At 30.0% G+C, this 20,621-nt stretch overlaps 3 protein-coding genes and 1 pseudogene across 3 annotated transcripts; all 4 read left to right on the top strand.

Annotated features, from left to right (window-relative positions):
• Window positions 1-1,549: 1,549 nt before the first annotated feature.
• On the top strand, window positions 1,550-2,715 carry LOC107409956 (glutathione S-transferase U9-like). Its single transcript, NM_001323853.2, is given in 2 exon segments — window positions 1,550-1,963; window positions 2,133-2,715. Coding segments are annotated over 2 exon segments (702 nt in total). The 5' UTR covers window positions 1,550-1,639; the 3' UTR covers window positions 2,511-2,715.
• Window positions 2,716-6,922: 4,207 nt separating this feature from the next.
• Window positions 6,923-8,673, top strand: LOC125422673 (glutathione S-transferase U9-like; annotated as a pseudogene).
• A 1,341-nt stretch (window positions 8,674-10,014) lies between these two features.
• Window positions 10,015-11,382, top strand: LOC125422445 (glutathione S-transferase U9). The gene is made up of 2 exons (XM_048474154.2): window positions 10,015-10,361; window positions 10,896-11,382. Exons 1-2 carry the CDS (start codon window positions 10,044-10,046, stop codon window positions 11,274-11,276), a joined length of 699 nt encoding a protein of 232 aa, XP_048330111.1. The 5' UTR covers window positions 10,015-10,043; the 3' UTR covers window positions 11,277-11,382.
• Window positions 11,383-18,655: 7,273 nt separating this feature from the next.
• On the top strand, window positions 18,656-20,055 carry LOC125422444 (glutathione S-transferase U9-like). Its single transcript, XM_048474153.2, has 2 exons — window positions 18,656-19,031; window positions 19,439-20,055. The coding sequence occupies exons 1-2, from the start codon at window positions 18,708-18,710 to the stop codon at window positions 19,811-19,813; spliced, it is 699 nt and encodes a 232-aa protein (XP_048330110.2). The 5' UTR covers window positions 18,656-18,707; the 3' UTR covers window positions 19,814-20,055.
• The last annotated feature ends 566 nt before the right edge of the window (window positions 20,056-20,621 follow it).

Genomic DNA, 20,621 nt, shown 5'->3' with positions numbered 1-20,621 from the left:
GGACGACAAAAGGACAAAAAATAGCATATGACTACCATATAGAGACAACAACAAGTATATTCAACTTGCCATCCGATTTTGACTACCATTAAATAAAGTCAAAGGACGCCTTACTATCATGACCAAAATATTTCAATAAAGTTCGGCTTACTAATGCACTGCCTTTTGGGAAATTACTATTTATCACTGTTTGTAATAAATCATTAATAGAGTTTAATTATATAATTTATTTATTCAAATTGGTTAGTGTTAATTAGTTTTTTTTTTAATAAATATGTTAATTAGGTTGTTAGGCATTTCAAATATCAATAACATTGAAGGTAAGAAAAGAAAAATTTTGAAATTATATTACATTTTGTGTTCATTTTTTTTTTCTTTATTAACTTAATAATTAATTGGGATAACTAATAAACTCTGACTTCTATTTCAACACTAATAAAATTGAGATAGGCAAATAACACATAAATAGGTAAAAATACAAAAAATAAAAAGCCAAAAACCAACTATATCAAATGGCACCTTTAATAATTCACTTTTCCATATATGTGTTTTTAATCCTAATAAAATAAAAAAAAATTTAAATATGAACCAATTAATTATTCCTCATATAAGCATGAATAAGAGATAGCAAATAGCTATACTCTCTTTCTTAACATTAACAAAGTCCAATTTGTTCTTTTTTAAATCCACTTATTCAATGCTATTATAAAAGACTTTTTTTTTTTTTTTTTTTTTTTTTCCTCCTTTTGTATTCTGTCCTGGAAAGTTTACTATTAAGTTTGAATAGAATAACCAAACACTGTCACTGGCATTATGCCCAATGAGTTTTTAATGACTATTATTTTTATATCATTAACAGTAATATCTTTTTTACATTTACAATAATCTTTTCTTTTTCATTTTAATATTTCAAATTTATTAATTTCTAAGTATAAGTATAATCCATTTGATTTTTAACAACTACTTTGACTCTGTTAGTTGAATAAGTTTACTGCCGTTGTTCAACAAAGGAAAATGCATTCCGTCTCAAGACGGGCAATGCCAGATGGCAAAATGTGGGTCCCACTATACCAAATGATAATATATATATATATATATATTTTTAAATGCCTACTTGAGATGGTTTTGATCCATGAAAAATTCTATCCTACTTCTCGAAAGTCCCACAAATTTAAACCTGGTCCGAATAGCAGGCTTCGTTCAATTCACAAGAGGTGTGCTTCCTGTGCAGTCCAAAAGACCAAAAGATTGGCAGCCTATCAAACACAAATGGGTCCCACATAGCTTTTGGACTGAATTGATCAAACGGCTGAGATTGAAGTTCAAAGTGGCCCATATCAGACCAAAAACTAGAATAATACAAAAATAATATAATACGACGGAGGAGAAATTACTAGGAAATTTAAAATATTTGAAGCTGTTTTTGTATGACTAATTTGGTAGGAAGTTTTGACTCACCTCGAAAAACAGATCTAGTAGTGAAATTTGAACAGGACCACCCTTGAAAACAATCTATATAAACCCAGTAGCCATACCAACTTCAGCAACCCAAGCAACAAAATCATTTTTCTTCAAACCCAAAAAAGGAAAAAGATCAATTTCTCATATTTGTTTTTTTTTTTCTTTTTCTGAGGGATCAATGGCAGCAGAAGGGACTTTAGCAGTTCATGGTATGTGGGCAAGTCCCTTTTCAAAGAGGGTTGAGCTTGCTCTCAAAGTGAAAGGAATTCCATATGAATATGTTGAGGAAGATCTGAAGAACAAAAGGCCATATTTCCTCTCAATCAATCCAGTTTACAAGAAAATCCCAGTTCTTGTACACAATGGAAAACCCATCGCTGAGTCCCTTATCATCCTTGAATACATCGAGGATACATGGAAGAACACTGGTCCTAAGCTTCTTCCTGATGATTTCTATGAAAGAGCCCAAGTTCGTTTCTGGGTTGACTTTCTTCATTCCAAGGTAAGTAAATAAAACCAAAACCACCCACCTTTACTAATCAATTCCACTTTCTTTATATACTACATGTTTCAAATTCTTTAACTGTTAATCTTCTGCTAAACCAGAAGATTTGGGCTATTTTTTGTATAAAAATTTTCAATTAATGGTTTTGATTTATGAAATTTGGCAGTTCTCAGAGAATGTGATGGCAGCAGTGACGAAAGATGGAGAGACAAGAGAGAAGGCCTTGAATGGAATCCATGAGCAAATCAAGATCCTTGATGAGGGTTTGAAGAGATTTTACCCAAATGGAACTTCAGGGATTACACATGAGAATTTGGGTCTTTTGGGTGTTGTTGGGAGCTCTGTGCTGTGTCCATTTTTATCTACAGAAGAAGCTCTTGGAATTCAGCTGATTGACCCAGAACAGGCTCCACTTGTCCACTCTTGGGTTGAAACTTTGAGGGGAATATCTTTGGTCAAAGAGACACTCCCTCCTCATGACAAGCTTGTTCAGATTACCAAATATTTCAGAGAGATCTCCCTTAACCCACCACAAAAGGCTTAAATCTTGTCATTTTGGGTCAGCTTTGGAGTTTGCTTATGTTTCCTTAAATTTGGTGTTCAAGTTGGTTTTATATGTATGGCTTTTTTTTTTTTTTTTTTTTTTTTCAATTTCTTGTGGTCTGTGTTTGTTTAGACAACACTTGCAAGAAGAGAAATGGTGTATTTTTATCTTTGTGCATTAATAAAACAGAGTTTTAATATTTTTGATAGTTTGATCCTATTTTGATGCATTATTTTTCTTTTTTTTCTTTTTTTTTTTTTTTTTTTTTTTTTTTTTTTCTATTCTGAAAACTCCTTTCTAGTGTGTATGTGCCCAATATCACTCTCACACCTCTCACACCTTCACTAATGATGTTAAAGATTACAAGCCAAAAATAAAAATGCATGATAAACAGGTATTGATTTTTGTTCACTAATTTGTTTAAAGTTGAGTTGAGTGCCATGATGTCTAAAAACAATCTTAAAATTTTGATTAATTTAAAGTCGCAAGTTTGAAATGGTCTTTATGAAATTGTTTACCCATTCTATGGGAATATATATATATATATTTTATAACCAAAATCCTATTTCTTAGTTTACATTACCAAACAAGTTCAAAAGTCTCTTCCAAAAATATTTGTAAAACTCTATATACATATATATATACATATAATTGTAATACATGGTCAACGTATTACTCTCTGGACTGAAGCATACTGTATGCTCCAAGAAAAAAGAGTATGTATGATTTAGTTTACTTGGGCTACCGGGGGTATATACGTAAGAGTTGTATAGGGACATTTTTCTTTATTTATTATATCCTATTTATAAATGTTTTTTTTTCTTTTGACTGCATGCAAACCTAACATAATCAATGACCAATGATGAGTAATATATATATATATATATATATAATTATGTATATACATGTAGCGTTGAATATATTGATGTAGACGTAGGTAGAATTTTACAATAAAATTTTGCCGCCAATGTATATTTTACTTAATTAATTAATTGTATAACGTATTAAAGAAAAATAAAGTTGATTTGAAGAGATCTTTTTCAGTGTTAATTAACAGAATATCAGGGATTAAAATTAAGTCTAAAATCAAAAGTCTAAACTCAATTTATGGTGGTTAATTTAGGGATTAGAACTTTGTCGTTGTTACTTTGAGATTGAGCAATTATATATTATTTTACATTAAAAAAAAAATTATATATTGCATGTTCCATCTACCAATAATTCACATAAAGTAATTTAAATTGGCTGTCAGATCGTGGAGTCCATATATCAAGAAATAATCCAATACTTTAAAAAAGTTATAATAAAGAAAATGTACTCCCAATTATTTATTTAAAAGCAAATATTGATCTGATTTTGCGTGGGGCAAGGAGTACATGGACAATAAAAGCTTTGACCTTTTTGTATGTTCCAGATAGCAATAATATCCATTTATCAAAAAAAAAAAAAAAAAAAGATAGCAATAATATTCTACAGTATATCCCAAGTGTTCATCTAAGCTCGAGTAAACCAAACTAGATTTATGAAAGTAGATATTGATTTCTTTATTTATATATATATATATATATATATATATATATATATGGAAATTTTATAATGAGGATGGTCTGTATAAGAATCGTATTATTAGTGACGATTTTTTATAGTATTAACGACGGCTTTTTAGAAAATCGTCACCAATACTATAAAAAATCATCACCAATACTGTGATCCACATGAGGACCATCTGAACCATAAACAGACTGTATATATATATATATTTATTTATTTTTTATAGGAGAGATGAATATAATACTTCAAAAATTTTCTCGATCGCCGTTATAGCAAATTTTTTTCTTGATCGCCATTATAGAAACTATTATTAATAATTTTAATATCTTTTTAAAAATTAAAATTTAAAACTATATTTAAAATTTATGTCAGTCATATTTATTTTATTCTTTTCAAAATTTTAATACTATATTAAACTCATTCAAACTACAAATATACATTTAAATTTCAACTTCTTAAACTATATAAAAGCTAATAATAAACTAGTGGAAATCTCCTAGGAAAACATTTTTGTTAAAGAAAATTCAACTGAGGTGTGCTAGCCCAACAAAGAGGCCCGAGTAGATAGAATAATTAGTGCGCCCAAATGTCCAAAACATAGACTTACTATTGGCCCAATCACTTGTCTGGGAAAAGGGAGCAAAGACAGCCTCCACCTCCACCCCTGAAAAAAAAATAAAAATAATAATAATAATAAAAATAAAAATGAAAAGCAAAAACAGCCTCTATTCCATTTATCCTCAATAGGAGAGAGAAGAAAATAAATATAATTTTTTTTTAGTTTGATTAAAAAGGCTATAAAAAAATAAATATCATTTTTTTTTAGTTTGATTAAAAAAGCTTTTAACTTCAGTTTTAGCCAATATATATATACACATACATACATACATATAGAAAATGATATTTGACTATAGAATGAGCTAAAGATACTTAGTATTATTAGAATATCACATTCATCTTATTAAATATTAGCAACTATCTTTTATTTAATTGAGAACAATATCAACTATACCAACTACCTTCTTGTGCAATATTCAAACTAAAATTATCATTAGGTGGGGTTTATGACTTGATGATTATGTTATATATGCATACATAGATATATATATATATATATATATATATATATATAGAGAGAGAGAGAGAGAGAGAGAGAGAGAGAGAGAGAGAGAGAGAGGACCAAGTTCTGGTGATGCACCATATATATATAAATATATATACTAAGTTTAAAAATGTTTCTGATATTTTATTAAACTAAAATTTATCTTTAATAATTATTAAATGGTTTAATCAATCAAATTTTATTGTTAAAATAAAAATTCAATAATTATTAAAAAATTTTAATTTTAATAAAATAAAATAAATTTTATTTGAAACTGAAAATTTATATATTTTAATGACTTTGCTCTATATTAATGTGAACGCTGGGAATTGGGAAATTACAAATAAATATTCCTATTGTGTCCCAAAAATTTTAGTTATATTTTAGTTGGTTTATTCTTTTAGTTAATTATTTCAATTCTGACTGAAACCTTGCTTCAGCCATTCAGATTTCAGTGCCTCCTTTTATTTTTTATTCATTCATTTTTTTTTCCCGTAGACTTTGTGTTTTATTTGAAAGTCCCCGTGGACTTCAACCAAATGAAGCTCCCCATTTCAAACTCCAATGAAATACTACTATACACTTTTTTTTTTTTTTTTTTTCCCCTTGAAAAGTGAAATTAACTAGAAGATAACCACACAGAAACTTCGCAGTTATGCATCATATGGGGTGTGGTTATCCATGCTGAGTTATGTATTAGCTCTTCTAAGACCTTTGAATTTTTTAAACAGCATAACGCTCAAGTGTTCGATGCTCCTTCATGGTTCAAATAACTCTTAAAATATTTGAATTTTTTGTTTTTAATTTTTTTTTTCTATTTAATCTGTCTAATTCCTTTATTTCAATAGTTAATAGTTGTAAAATTTTATTAGGTATTTCAATTAAATAAATAAACAAAATTTCAAATTGTATTTGATTTAGTATTTTATTATTTTGATCCCTTAAGTTAATTAATCGAAATGCAAAACAAATTCTTACTAGCTAACACTAATTAATTACATTTGAATCAAACATGCAAGTTACATAATTAAATATAAAAAAAAAATCAAAATAAAAAATTAACACGTACCTTAATTTATAGTAGTTGATACTTTTCTTTTTCTTATTAATAATCTTATCGAATTTTTCTTCTTTTGTATTTTTCAATAAATGCTTTTTTGTTTATAAAAAACTTTCAAATAAGGCCTTTCTTTGTTGCAATACAGGAGAATTCCCAATTCCCAATTCCCAAATTGACTAACCATACATGTATGTGCTCCCACTTGGGCTTCAAAATAAAAGAGCTGCCATGAGAGGAGAAACCAATGAGATAAACCTTTTTTGCGTCTCATTCGCTTTCTCTTTCATATTTCCAATCCTAATAATTCTTCTCTCTCTTTCTTTCCCTTATTTTATTATTAATAAAAGTCTACTTATAGACCATTGGATTTGGGTGGTTAATTATCTTTCAATCCATCCACTTAAATGAGAGTAAGCAGTTTATTTATTTATTTCCAACCACCTAAATCACATGACTGACTCATCTATTGATCTGAAATTTAAAAAAGAAAAAGGAAAAAAAATATGTTAATTAAAATATGGTTGACTTACTACTTTTCTTTTGAGGAAGAGGGAACTTATCCTAATTTATTATTTATAAAATATAAATATAATTTTTTTTAATTAATTATGACCAACAAAATGTTTATATTATTTGTTTTGTGGATATGTCACCCCAGCTTTCCTACTTCTGGCTATGAAATCAGAATTCTTTCTAAAGACTTGGCAAACAAGTTAAGGAATTAAGCATGAGGTATATACAATTCTAGCTAGCTAGGATTATCATAAAATCCAACATCCAAAACAAGACCCAAAAGGAGACAAATTATAGAGATGACAGAGGAAAACAAAGTGACGCTGCATGGTGTGTGGGCTAGTCCTTTTTCCAAGAGGCTGGAAATAGGTTTGAAATTGAAGGGTGTTGCATTTAAGTATGTGCAAGAGGATTTGATGGACAAAAGCCTTTCGCTTCTCGAATACCCTGTTGTTTATAAGAACGTTCTTCTGCTTGTCCACAATGGAAAACCCATTTGTGAGTCAATTGAAATTTGGAAAAATGGTCCTAAACTCCTTCCCCAACATCCCTACCGGAGAGCCCAAGTTCGTTTCTGCGTCAGCTATCTCTAGCAAGAGGTCAAATACCAAATTCTTGATCTTTATTTATTTATTTTTTAATTTTTTAATTCTTTTTTTTGGTTTTCATTTACAGTATATAACTTTGATAATTTTTCTATGCTGGACGGTGTACATATATGTAATTAGATGTTAGATGTCAATCATAGTATAATAGTAGCTTTCAGTTTAAATTATATATTTATAATTTTATTGATAAGGTATTTTTAAATTTTAACCATTGAGAAAATTTGGTTGATAAAGATTATTTTTCTTGTAAAACATTCTTGTATATATATATATGTGTATAAATATATAACTGGTCTACTGTACCATATTATTACCATTCTCTTGAGTAGTATATATGGAGTAAGAATTGAGAAATCATTACATGCCATGCCAGTGTTGCTAAGATAAGGTTTGCAACATTGCTCAATAATCAAAATCATATACATAAACATATAGAGGGATTTGTGTGGTAAGGATTTTATGATGATCTTAAAGAGAGAGACTTTTCCATATGGTTCCTATATATCCAATCGAACACATATTATACAAATAAGTACCATCGTTAAGTATTTTTTTATATTTTTATAATAAAACTTAAATATTGAAAGGGAAACATACATAAATTCTTTGTGAAACCTAATATTAATTGGATTCAATTATTTTAAAGGTGATTGAAAATTTTTTTGGCATGTGTATGTTGACATGATATATTACTTTTTATATATTTCTTATGAAATTTTTATCATATTAAAACTGTAAAAATATTATATATATACAATTATATTATAGTGGATTTGCAGATGTATATTATTATAAATGTCATCTAGTTATATTATGATATTACTGGAGGAAAGATATCACATAATATAACATGCGCATGCAAACTCACTATAACAAAATTAAATTACATAATAAATGTATATATATATATATATATATATTTTAAATATTTTTTTACAGTGCAGGTGTTTGAAAGCATGTCCTTGGTAAGCAGTAGTGATAAAGAAACACGAGAGAAAGCCAGCAAAGAACTGTTTGAGAAATTGAAAGTGTTTGAAGAAGGAATGAAAGAAATTTTCCCTGATGGAATTCCTTGTGTTGACAGTAACAGTGTGTGCGTGGGAATTCTAGATGTTCTACTGGTTTCACTGTTTGGAGCCCACAAAGCTCCGTAAGAGGTGCTTGGTATAAAGATTATAGACCAAGAGAAAGACCAATTGCTATTCTTATGGATTACAGCCTACCGAGCGACCTGTGGCGAAAGAGAAGACCCCTCCTCATCACAAGCTTGTTGCAGTTCTTCATACTTTCAGAAATGCTGCCCTTAAATCTTCTGCTACTTTACCTTAGTTTGTGTGCAATGCATGGTGATCTTGGAAAAAAGGTTCACTTTTTGTTTGCTTCAATAAGACAAGAAGTCATTTTGTAACAAATTTCAAATACTATTTGACCACTGATAGTCAAACGAATGACATTTTCCTTCATTTTAGTTTTTTAGTCCATACCTAAAAGGGCAAAAAAAAAAAAAAAAGAAAAAAAAAAAGAAAAAAAAGAAAAGAAAGAGTATAATTTCACCAATCTGTGGTCAAATTTTAGGTAAATATAGAAGGTTATCATTATTAAAGTCTGCTCATCAATTAAGCAACTGGGGGTGCTTATCCACGTTGAATTGTGTATTAGCACTTCTAAGCCCTTTGAAAATTAATTAAAATCAGTCTAATGCATACATGTTCCATCATGATCAAGTAACTCCTAAAATGTTTGAGGATTATGCTGACTAATTCATTCATCCAATAGAAATTTAGTAAAAATAAAATGTAATTAAGCATCTAGATGACAAATTTTGGAATTTGGGCATGTAAAAATTGTTACTTATTATTTTAGCCAAAAAAAAAAAAAATATATATATATATATATATATACACCCAAATGGCATACAATTGGAGATGGTCTAAGAAGCAGATTTTGAACTTTAAAAAGTCAATATTTCAGAAATCATGTGAAACATAATCTTAGTTTTGGAAAAGGTAATAATAAAACAACCTCCATTTCTCCTTGATAAATGAATGGTGCTAGCTTCAAACTAGAACGGTTGTAATGAGAGGACAGAGCAATGAGGCATACCTTTGTTTGTTCTCATTCTCTCTTCTCTCTTGCTTCTACACTCCTTTTCTTGTTTTCCAATCACATATGATCCTTACCTCTCTTTTTATTTCCTTTATTTATTTATTTATTAATTTTTAAATAGTATAGATAGAAAGCCAGATTTGGGCGTTATTATAAGCAACAGTAGCATTTATATCATTTGTGGGTGCGGCTAACTCCCCATGAGATAACTGTATATTTTCCAGGGTAATATTATTTATATCCTAACACTTTAGTAACAAGACCGAGTCATTTATTCATCCGAAAATGAGAAAAAAAAATTGTATTAATCAAATATATAAGGTTGACTTGACTAATAGTTGCTTGAGGAAGAGGGAACTTATCCTAATTTATCAGCTTCCAATATAATAATCTATTTTATTATTTATTATTATATATTTTTAATCTATTATGACCAAGTCTTTATAATGTTGTTGCTATGAATTCATAAGTCTTTGTAAAGACTTGGCAAACAAGTTAAGGAGATTAGCAGGAAGTATATATAAATCCTAGTTAACATTATCATATAAATCAACATTCAAAGAATACTCAAATTTAGGAGACAAATTATAGAGATGGAGGAAAACAAAGTGACATTACATGGAGTGTGGGCTAGCCCTTACTCCAAGAGGGTGGAATTGGCTTTGAAATTGAAAGGTATTCCATTTGAATATGTGGAAGAAGATTTAACGAACAAAAGCCCTTTGCTTCTTAAATACAATCCTGTGCACAAGAAAATTCCTGTGCTTGTCCACAATGGAAAACCCATTTGTGAGTCACTTGTCATTCTGGAATACATTGATGAAACTTGGAAAGATGGTCCTCAACTCCTTCCTCAAGATCCCTACAAGAGAGCCCAAGTTCGTTTCTGGATCAGCTATCTCCAGCAGCAGGTCAGACAGAAAGTGTTACCAAATTCTCTATTTTGTTTTCATATATAGCATAAAACTGTCAGAAAATGTTACCAAATTCTTATTTTGTTTTCATATATAATATATAATTGTCAGTAATCAACAATTCTATGATGGTTGTTAGTCCTCTGGTCAACTAATGTTGATCATCCCACCAGACGTGATGGGATGTAACAAAGAAATTGTCTCGATGTTTACATTCTACAGCATGTGATAGGATGAGTATCGCACACCATAATTTGGGCATGAATGCTTTTCATGGAAAAATTATATATATATATAGGAAAATTCTACGATGCAGACCACATCTAAACCGATATTTTTTTACAAAAAAAATATCAATTTTACTGTATATATGTACACAGTATACACAGAAAAGCCGATTTTTTTTTCCAAAAAATGTCGATTTAGATATAGTTTGCATGTGGACCAATCCACACCGTAAAACTATTATATATATATATATATATATATATATATATATAAATGTGCACTTTTGAATACTTGTGAATGCAGGTGTTTGAGTGCATGTCCTTAGCAATCACAAGTGATGGAGAAACACAAGAGAAAGCCAGCAAGGAACTGTTTGAGAAATTAAAAGTGTTTGAAGAGGGAGTGAAAGAGTTTTTCCCTGATGGAACTCCTTGTGTTGACAATAACAGTGTTGGAATTCTAGATATTCTATTGGTTTCGTTATTTGGTGCCCACAAAGTTCAGTCAGAAGTGCTGGGAATAAAAATAATAGACCAAGAGAAAAATCCACTGCTATTCTCTTGGATTACAGCCATAACTGAGCTACCTGTGGTGAAAGAGATAATCCCTCCTCACGACAAGCTTGTTGCAGTTCTTCATACTATCAGAAATGCTGGCCTTAAATCTCCTGCTGCTTTACCGTAGTTTTTGTGCAAAATAGTATATGCATGGTAACCTCGGAAAAAGGTTCACTATTTGTTTGCTTCAATAAGGCCAAAGAGTCATTCTGTAACAAATTTCAAACACTATTTGACAACTGATAGTCAAATGAATTACATTTTCCTTCATTTTTGTTTTAGTCCCAAGGAGGGGCGACATAATTCCACCAATCTCTGGTCAAATTTTAGGAAAATATAAAAGGTCACTGCACATAAATTAAGCAACTGGGGTGGTTAACTGGTTATCCATGTTGAATTGTATATTGGCACTTCTAAGACCTATTAAATTAAAAGCAATCTAATGCATACATGTCCCATCATGATCCAAATAGCTCCTAAAATATTTGAGGATTAAGTTGACTAATTTGTCAATCCAATAGAAACATATAAATATAAAATGTAACTAAATATCTAAATAATAATTTTTGGAATTTGGGCATTTTAATGGGATAAGAATTCCTTTGTTTCTGTCTCATAGCAATTTAGATAACAGTGACTATTTGAGAATACTGCTACATTTTGAATTTGGTTAGGTTTAGATTAAAAAATTCCCCATCACTTCATTTATCATATCGCCCTCCACCTTCTCCAAGGGAAAAAAAAGAAAAAAGAATAAAAGAAATATTAAATCTGGTGGATCGCATCAAGGACTTTAGTACTGAAAATGAGAAAATAAAAATTGTATTAATTAATTATATATGGTTGAATTGTCTAATGCTTGCTCGATAAGAGGGAACTTATCCTAATTTATCAGCTACCAATATAATAATATATCTATCTAACACCTTGTACGCAAGTATAGTGGAATTTTCATCAGAGTTAATTGAGGTTGACCGAGTAGGTTCAATAGTTGACTTTTGTTGTGAGAAAAAATTTACTTTTACCAAGGCACCATGATGAAGTACATGTTGGTTTGAGTTTGTAGACTAGTAGTACATTAAATTTGGAGCAATGGTTAAAAAGTTATGGATGAAATAATTTACGATTTGGACTGATCAAGCGAGTCGAGTTTGACCTTTTTTTTTTTTTATGAGTTTTGGTTTTGAATTGTATACTATTGTATAATATTTGCTGATACGAATTCATGGACTAGTGGCATGTTTAATTTGAATTTATAATTGAAAAGTTATAGACCTATAAAATTTTAATTATTATTCTGGAACTGACTTTGCTGGATATATTTGACACATGTGAAAAACATGCAAATCGCATCCCACTGACATATCCCATGTGTCATGTGCCCAGCCAATCCTGTGAGTGCACAATGGCACCACGGGTGGTGTTTTATTGGGCCATTTGGAGTGGGGGAAGAGAGAGAAAGGAGAGAGAGAGAGAGAGAGCTCACAGGCCATCATCCATTTTCACCTATTTCCGGCCATCGGCGAGCTACATGTGCTGGCCAATGAGGAAGAGTGCCTTAAGATAGATCGGCAATCCAAATTTCACAGTGAGATCATGCACTGTGATGGGATTGTTTTCTCCAGCGATGGCCGTTAGTTTCGCCTACCAACTGATTTCTCTTTTTTTGGCCATCACCTTGCATCATTGCCACCACCATAGTGTTACCCCACTCAACGACTGACCTCCCCTTAAATTTTCATGGTTAGTGGTCATTTGATGTGTCGGTGTCGGAGAGGTTTTTTGGCGATGGCGATGGCTCATAGGTTACCCCAATTTCGACGAGTTCCTGGTCGAACCACCACCTTTTCCACCAAATTTGACCCTTTTAAATTCAGATCCGACGTTCGTTTAGCTCATTTCGAGTTAGATCACGAGATCTAGGAGCGTTAAATTATCTAGATTTTTGCAGCAAGATCCCAAACACCACCAACCAAATCTCTGATAGGCAAGACCAGATCTTCAATCTCTACACTCTAGGCTTCATTTTGGTATATAGGTTGTTAAAATACTCAATTAATCTTAGGAATGTCAACGGGGCAGGGTTGAGCCGATTTTTAAAATTTTATCCCTGTCCTCACGGGGAATTTTCCATTCCATCCCCGCGGTTTTTCCCGTATCTTTAGAGGTGGGGCGAGGATGGGGATTTCCCAATTGGGGACGGGGTGGGACGGTTTTCTCCGTTTATTTATTTATTTTTTATAATTGGTATAAATTTTTTTGATAAATTTATATCAATTTTTTTTTTATGAATAAAATGTAAATAAAGTAACTAAAATACAATAAAATATATCAAGGTCCAAATTTACAATTATAATAAAATATATCCTTAAAAAATACAGTAGTCCAAATACATAAAATATATATAAAAAATAAGTAAATATATACGAGCCGGGTTTTTTATTCCCCAATCTCGACCTGACCCTGATTCGGACCTTAAGGATTTATCTAGAGCCCATCCCGTAGCCTCGATTTTTCCGGACGGGACGATGCACCACGGTTTTCGGGGTGTGCGGGGCAAATTATCATTCCTGATTAAAATATTATTTTAATGGGTATTGTGTTTTTGTTGATATTTTAGGCACTTGTGTCAATTGATGGACCAATCCATTTTCCGCATGTATTTTCGTGCAATAAAATTTATGATAATTGTATTGTTTAAATTTCTAGAAAATTATGTGATGCATATTAATTAAAGAAAAATTATTATTATTTGAGTTATGTAAAATAATGTTGTTTTTATATTTAATTCTGTATAAATTGTAATTTGGGTTTAAAAAATAAAGTATTTCCACACACACACACACACACACACACACACACACACACACACACACGAGTGTATATGTGTTTGTTGTGGAAAATAATATTTTTGTAATAATAGTGGATTTATCAAATAAGGAAATCTCATAGGTTTGTTAAATTTATTAAAAATCCGATATTGATTTATAAAAATTTTGTGTTAAATTACATTTGCTTATTTTTACTGTCATAGATGTAATATACAATATTAATATTCTGTACTATATATTATTGACTAGTACACATGTATTGTTTAGTCATCTTGCATGACATAGGGATGAGAGGGTTGGTAGAAATTTTGCATGGTAAGCATTAATTACCTTCCCTTTGGCTGCAGAATGGCAAATTGTTAGCATCAATATTTTTGGAATGCCAAAGTGTCCAGTTGCAGATATCTTTCTTATCTTCTTCTTAGAGGGTGCTTGAGATGCTAAGTACCACCCAGCACCTATTAGTACATAGTATTGTACACTAGGTTAGATGGTGCTTGTGATGCCAAGTAGACCTGGCAATTCGTGTTCGTGGATCGTGTTCGTGTCAACCCGTTTAATAATCGTGTCAAAAATGCCTAACCCGAACATGACCCATTTATTAATCGTGTCAGGTATCTAAAATACTAACCCGACCTATTTATAAACAGGTCAACACGACACGACTCGTTTAACACGATTATTTTAATGGATCGTGTTGACCTATTAACCCGTTAACCTGAAATTGACTTATTAACCCGAAAACTAACCTATTAACCCGTTGACCCAAAAATTAACCTATTAACCCGAAATTTTTTTTTTTATGTTTTTGTTTTATTAAAGATGTATTTTTTTTTTAAAAAATTAGTAATATAAAATTATTTTTATAAAATTTTTAATTTATAATATTTTTTAGTTATTAAATATTATATTAGTGATAAAATATTAATTTAAAATTAAATTTAAATAGGTTGTAATAGATGTATAATTGTGTCGGGTTGAAACTGACACGTTTAATAAATGGGTCGTAACGGGTCAATTTCGAGTTAAACAGGTCAATCCGAAAATGACACGATTAATATTTGTGTTAAACGGGTTGACCCGATTATGACCCGAACCCATTTATAATAAACCCAAACCCATTTATTCCGTATCGTTTTTGAGTCGTGGTGCCGTGTCATGACCCAAATTGCCAGGTCTAATGCCAAGTGTCGCTTGACACTAATTGGTATATAATATGGTGCATCAGGTTAATACCTGATACATGTTTTAAAAATAAAAAGTTTTTCAAATATATCTTATTTATTTAAATTATGTTTTTAAATTATTTAATTGCTATTTTATAAATTATTAAATTTATTGAATTTAACTTTATCATATTATACAATTTTATTTTATTTTGTTTTAATTTATTTTTTTATTATTTTTATTCAATTTATTTTTTCTACATCACCATTTTAAATTTTGGGGAATATAAAAATTTATAGATTTTTGTGAAAACATGATTATAAGAAGGAGAACCTTTCAAACTAAACGAATTAGTGAGGGTTTTGAGAGAAAATTTTATTTCTAAATAATTTTTTAAATTACTTAATTTTAATTTTATACCTTCCTAACTACCAATTTATTTATTTAATTATTTATTTTTGATTTTGGATTAATATTGTTAGTATTTAGATGGATACCGCTCACTAGGATGATTATTATTTTATTAGTTTTTTTTTAAATTTATTTATTTTTATAAATCTGCTTCCCTAGGTTCAGGTGACTAGTAGATTTTAACCATCCGGGGTGCGAGCTTGTTGTAATTTATTCCGTTGCTGTATCTGGAGTAGAATATTCTTCCTTCTTTATTTTTTATTTTTTATTTTTTTTTTATTTTTCATTATAATAATATTTTTATTACTTTTGCACTTATGTTATTTTTGTTCTTAAACTAAATTCTTTGTATGCTCTAGTATTAGATACTGGGGGTAGAATTTTTAAATACTGTTGTTGTTGATTTGTTAATTATAAATTTTTATGCTCGTTCTCTTTGTTATTGGAATGCTACAACTTTGTGGAAAATTTGTACAGTAAGATGGAAGGAATAAAGTGTTTTTATTGTTTGCGTGGGTTTTTTTTTTTCTTTATTTTTTTTTTTTTAGGAATTTTTATGGTAAATACAACTCTTAGTAGAGACGATACCCAATTTCTGATAGAGTTTTCCCTAGAATTCCGATAGAGGATCCTGACAAAGTTCTTACACTTTAACTATTATTATTATTATTATTATTATTATTATTATTATTATTATTTTGCTGGTGGTTACTGAGACGATTTCAATTTATGCTTTGCTTCTTTCAGTCCTATTGTTATTATTATTATTATTATTATTGTAGCAATGAATTCAAAAGTCTCTGTAAAGACTTGGCAAACAAGTTAACGAGATTAGTAGGTTACTGAGACGACAGCCTAGTTGGGATTTCAATTTATGCTCTGCTTCTTTCAGTCCTATTATTATTATTATTATTGTAGCAATGAATTCAAAAGTCTTTGTAAAGACTTGGCAAACAAGTTGGTAGGCATTTAAATATTTAGGGTGATACCAACTGACTTGGTAGCATGTATATGATTCAACTGGTGCTTCAAACTAAAACAACTGCCATGAGAGTAGAAAGCAGTGAGATATATATACCTTTGTTTGGTCTCATTCTCTTTTATTTTCAATAAGGTATTACATGTAACTGTTATATTGTATCATTTCATATAATTTCATACAATCTAAGCCAAAAAAATCTATAGTTATACGTATAGTCAAAACAGAGCATGTTGATCCTATAACATAATTGTTGAATGTCAAATTCTGTATGATTTGTGAACCATATCATCTATGTACCAATTACATAAAAAAAAATTTGTTTTGTTTTGTTTTGTATTGTGTTTTTTTTTTTTTTTTTTTTTTTTTTTCCTTTGGCATATACTTTACCTATATCCTTATCTCTCTTTTTCTTCCCCCCCACCCTTCCCCTTTTATTTATTTATTTATTTTACTCTTTTTATTTTATTTTTATTTTTATCTTCACGCCCACATATTTGAGATTATAGTTTCGTGTAACATTATGTGACAATCAGTGTGACATAATTGGTATGAAGTGCCATGGTAAATATAGATGGGTGCAAGAAATTAATAGACTACCTTACTTGTAAAGATTATATGATGTTCAATTACATACTGTCTAAATATGGAATAGTGATGGTTTAAATGTAAAAGTATTCATTCTTTTAATATCGAGATCTTTTCTTATTAATTGACTACAAAGTTCAAAAAAAATTTGGAATATGCTCCAATGGAAGTAACCTAGGATGGATGGAAGTTATATACTGTTAAAATATGGTGGCTAAATTAGGGACAATATTAATGGAGAAAGAGAATGTAACGCCAATGGAGACGGGGTGCTATAGGTAGTATTAGAGTTTTTACCTAGCAGAAAGTATACCAATAAGGATGCTAGGCTACGTTACTAATAAATGCTACTTGGTATTTAATTACACAATGATAGGGTGTGGAATGACATTGACTAGATTAGTGATGATATTGGTGCAATGACTAAATTGAAAACAATATCAATAAAACAAAAAAGTGGAACCCTAGTGAAATTAAAGCATTACATATTCCCTCCTTTTCAAAATAAAAATTATTTAAAAATGAAGGGAATTTCCTGTATTATAGTTTTAGTCCAAACCCATAGGGAGTAGGGTAAGTACCATCAAATGTTTAATGGGCCAGAGGATACATCATGGGATCGTAGTAAAAGTCTTTTTAATGTTCTTGCTCTTGTTAAATTTGCAACATTTTTTTTTTTTTTGGCTGTCCCCTGTGCCCCCCTGCTCTTAATTAGTTAGGTCCAACCAAATTAATCACATGACTTGAAATGGTTAATTGACTAGTTTCACTTATTTTATTGATCTGAAATTGATAAAAAGACAAATTATATTAATAGATTTTGGTAATTCATTGATCAATATTTCTTTGAGATTAAAACCATTAAAAATACACATTCAAATCCTAGGCTTAATCAGGTTTGTGTTTGAGATTACCTCTCTCTTTCAGTTTAGAATATATTGTAATCACTATCTAAAAAAATATATATTAATATAATAATGAAAGACAAAATGTTTATATTATTTATGTCGGGATTAGATGCTACCTTGAATTCTTTGTAAAGACTTGATAAACAATTAAACAAGATTTGCAGGAAGTATATGTCAATCTAGCTAGCCGTATCCAAACATTGATCACCACCAAAAAAAAAAAACAAAAAACAAAAAAAAAAACAAAAAGAAAAAGAAAAAAGAGATCATTTCGAAATGTTCAAACAATTTAATCACAGGACCCAGTCGCTTGCTTTTGAATGAAAGAATTTTCATTGAATGGGAAATTACGAAAATGACAAATATAGTAAAATATGGTTTAGTACTGCGTCCTTGAGGAAGAGGAAACTTATCCTAAATTATCACCTAGCAAAATAATTAATATACCATTATTATGACCAACAACTCGTTTAAAAAAAATTATCCTATTATAAGGATACTTATGATAAATTATCTCTTTTTTTTTTTTTTTGCCCTTTTTATATTGACTATGGACTTCTTTGTAAAGACTTGAGAATAAGTCAACTAATGGGAATAACTTTATATAAAGCTACTAGTGTGCTGGAATCTAAAATCCAAAGCAAACAATCAAAAAGCAGATTAAAATTAAAGTGATGGCAGAGGAAAACAGAGTGATACTACATGGAGTGCAGTCTAGCCCTTTCTTCAAGAGGGTGGAATTGGGATTGAGAGCCAAAGGAATTCCCTTTGAATATGTTGAAGAAGATCTTCAAAACAAAAGTCAACTGCTTCTCAAATATAACCCTGTGCACAAGAAAATTCCTGTACTTGTTCACAATGGTAAGCCCATTTGTGAGTCACTTGTAATCCTTGAATATATTGATGAAACTTGGAGGGATTATGGTCCTAAACTTTTGCCCCAGGATCCCTACAAGAGAGCCCAAATTCGCTTCTGGATTAGCTTTTTCCATCAACAGGTGAGAATTTTATGCTACTTAAAATTCTTTCTGCATATCACAATCTAGTCACTACAAAACAGAAAATAAAAAACATGCGAGTCATTAACTTTGTTAATCAACGTTTGAATGTATGTTGACGTGGCACTATATTGTTTTTTTGATTTGTATTGGGTCCTATCTTATTTTGAAAGTGATACTTATTAGTTTGTAAAAAAGTATTTATCTTATATACAAAATTTATCTAGACGATTTTATTGGATAGTTCATATTGGATGCTTTAATGTCCTATGAACTGCAACAGAGGCATATTAACACTAATAGAACGTTAAGTATCCAATATAAATTGTTGGATAGAATCGAATAAATGAGTTATATATATATATATATGCATTAACTTATATGCTCAAAAAAATGTTCAAATGCAGTTGTTTGAGACAATGTACTTGGTAATCATAAGTGAGGGAGACACACAAGAGAAAGCTACCAAGGAACTTTATGAGAAATTTGAAGTATTTGAACAAGGAATGAAAGAATTTTTCCCTGATGGGACTCCTTCGGTTGACAGCAACAAGTTTGGAATTCTGGACATTCTATTGGTTACAACTTTTGGCCCTCATGAAGTTCAATCAGAAGTCCTTGGTATAAAGGTCATAGACCCAGTCAGGACCCCATTAATATTTTCTTGGATTTCAGCCTTAAATAAGCTACCTTTGGTGAAAGAGTTAATCCCTCCTTATGACAAGCTTGTTGCAGCTCTTCATACTCTTAGAAATGTTGCCCTTAAATCTACTGCTGCTTGACCTTAACTATGTTAAATATACGTAGGTTTTTTTTTTTTGGTTGGTAATTCAATAATTGGCATGTATTAAATCCTCTACACCACGGGCCATTAGTTTGTGTGAAAACAGTTTGGTAAGCTTTGTTGGTATTTACTAGCCAAAGGTATACTTTTTGTTTGCTTGGGTAAAGCCAATTAGAGTCCTTGTAATAAATTTGAAATGCTATCAATTTGCAAGCAAAGTTTTTTCCGTTTGGTAAGACAATTTGAAAATAATTATGAACACTATATGACCATTGCATTGAAAATCTCAAAACTCGAAAGGATATTATTAATCCAATTTCAGAGGATGAAAATTCCTTATAAGGCTTAAAACAGAGAAAATATTAAAAAAATTATTTATGTAGTTGGTTATATTTCGCTTACCTGGTCAGTTAATGGATTATAAGGTCATTGTCGTGTGAATTAAAGAACATTCCTTGCATGTTCTCTCTCTCTTTTTTTTTTTTTCTTTTTTTTTTTAATTGAAAAGTAAGAATCATAGTGGCGTACGTAATTGACTGGATGGCCCAAACCGATCGTTGTTGAGTATAAACCAGCATATTATATATATATATATATATATATATATATGCAAAAATGATATAGTAAAAAAATTTGTGAACAGATTTTTGTAATGTTATTTTAAATTACTTTTGTATATATACAAAAATCTTTTATAAGGTCCAGCCGATAATATTAGGTCCAGCCAATGATATTAAACTAAGTTCTTTTAACATAATTATTAAATTTCTTTAATTAGGTTGGGCTTGTATTTTAAAATTAAATTT

This window comes from Ziziphus jujuba, chromosome 2 (assembly GCF_031755915.1).
Source record: "Ziziphus jujuba cultivar Dongzao chromosome 2, ASM3175591v1".
In the NCBI taxonomy this organism is placed as follows: Eukaryota; Viridiplantae; Streptophyta; class Magnoliopsida; order Rosales; family Rhamnaceae; genus Ziziphus; species Ziziphus jujuba.
This window is presented reverse-complemented; position numbering and strand designations above follow the sequence as displayed.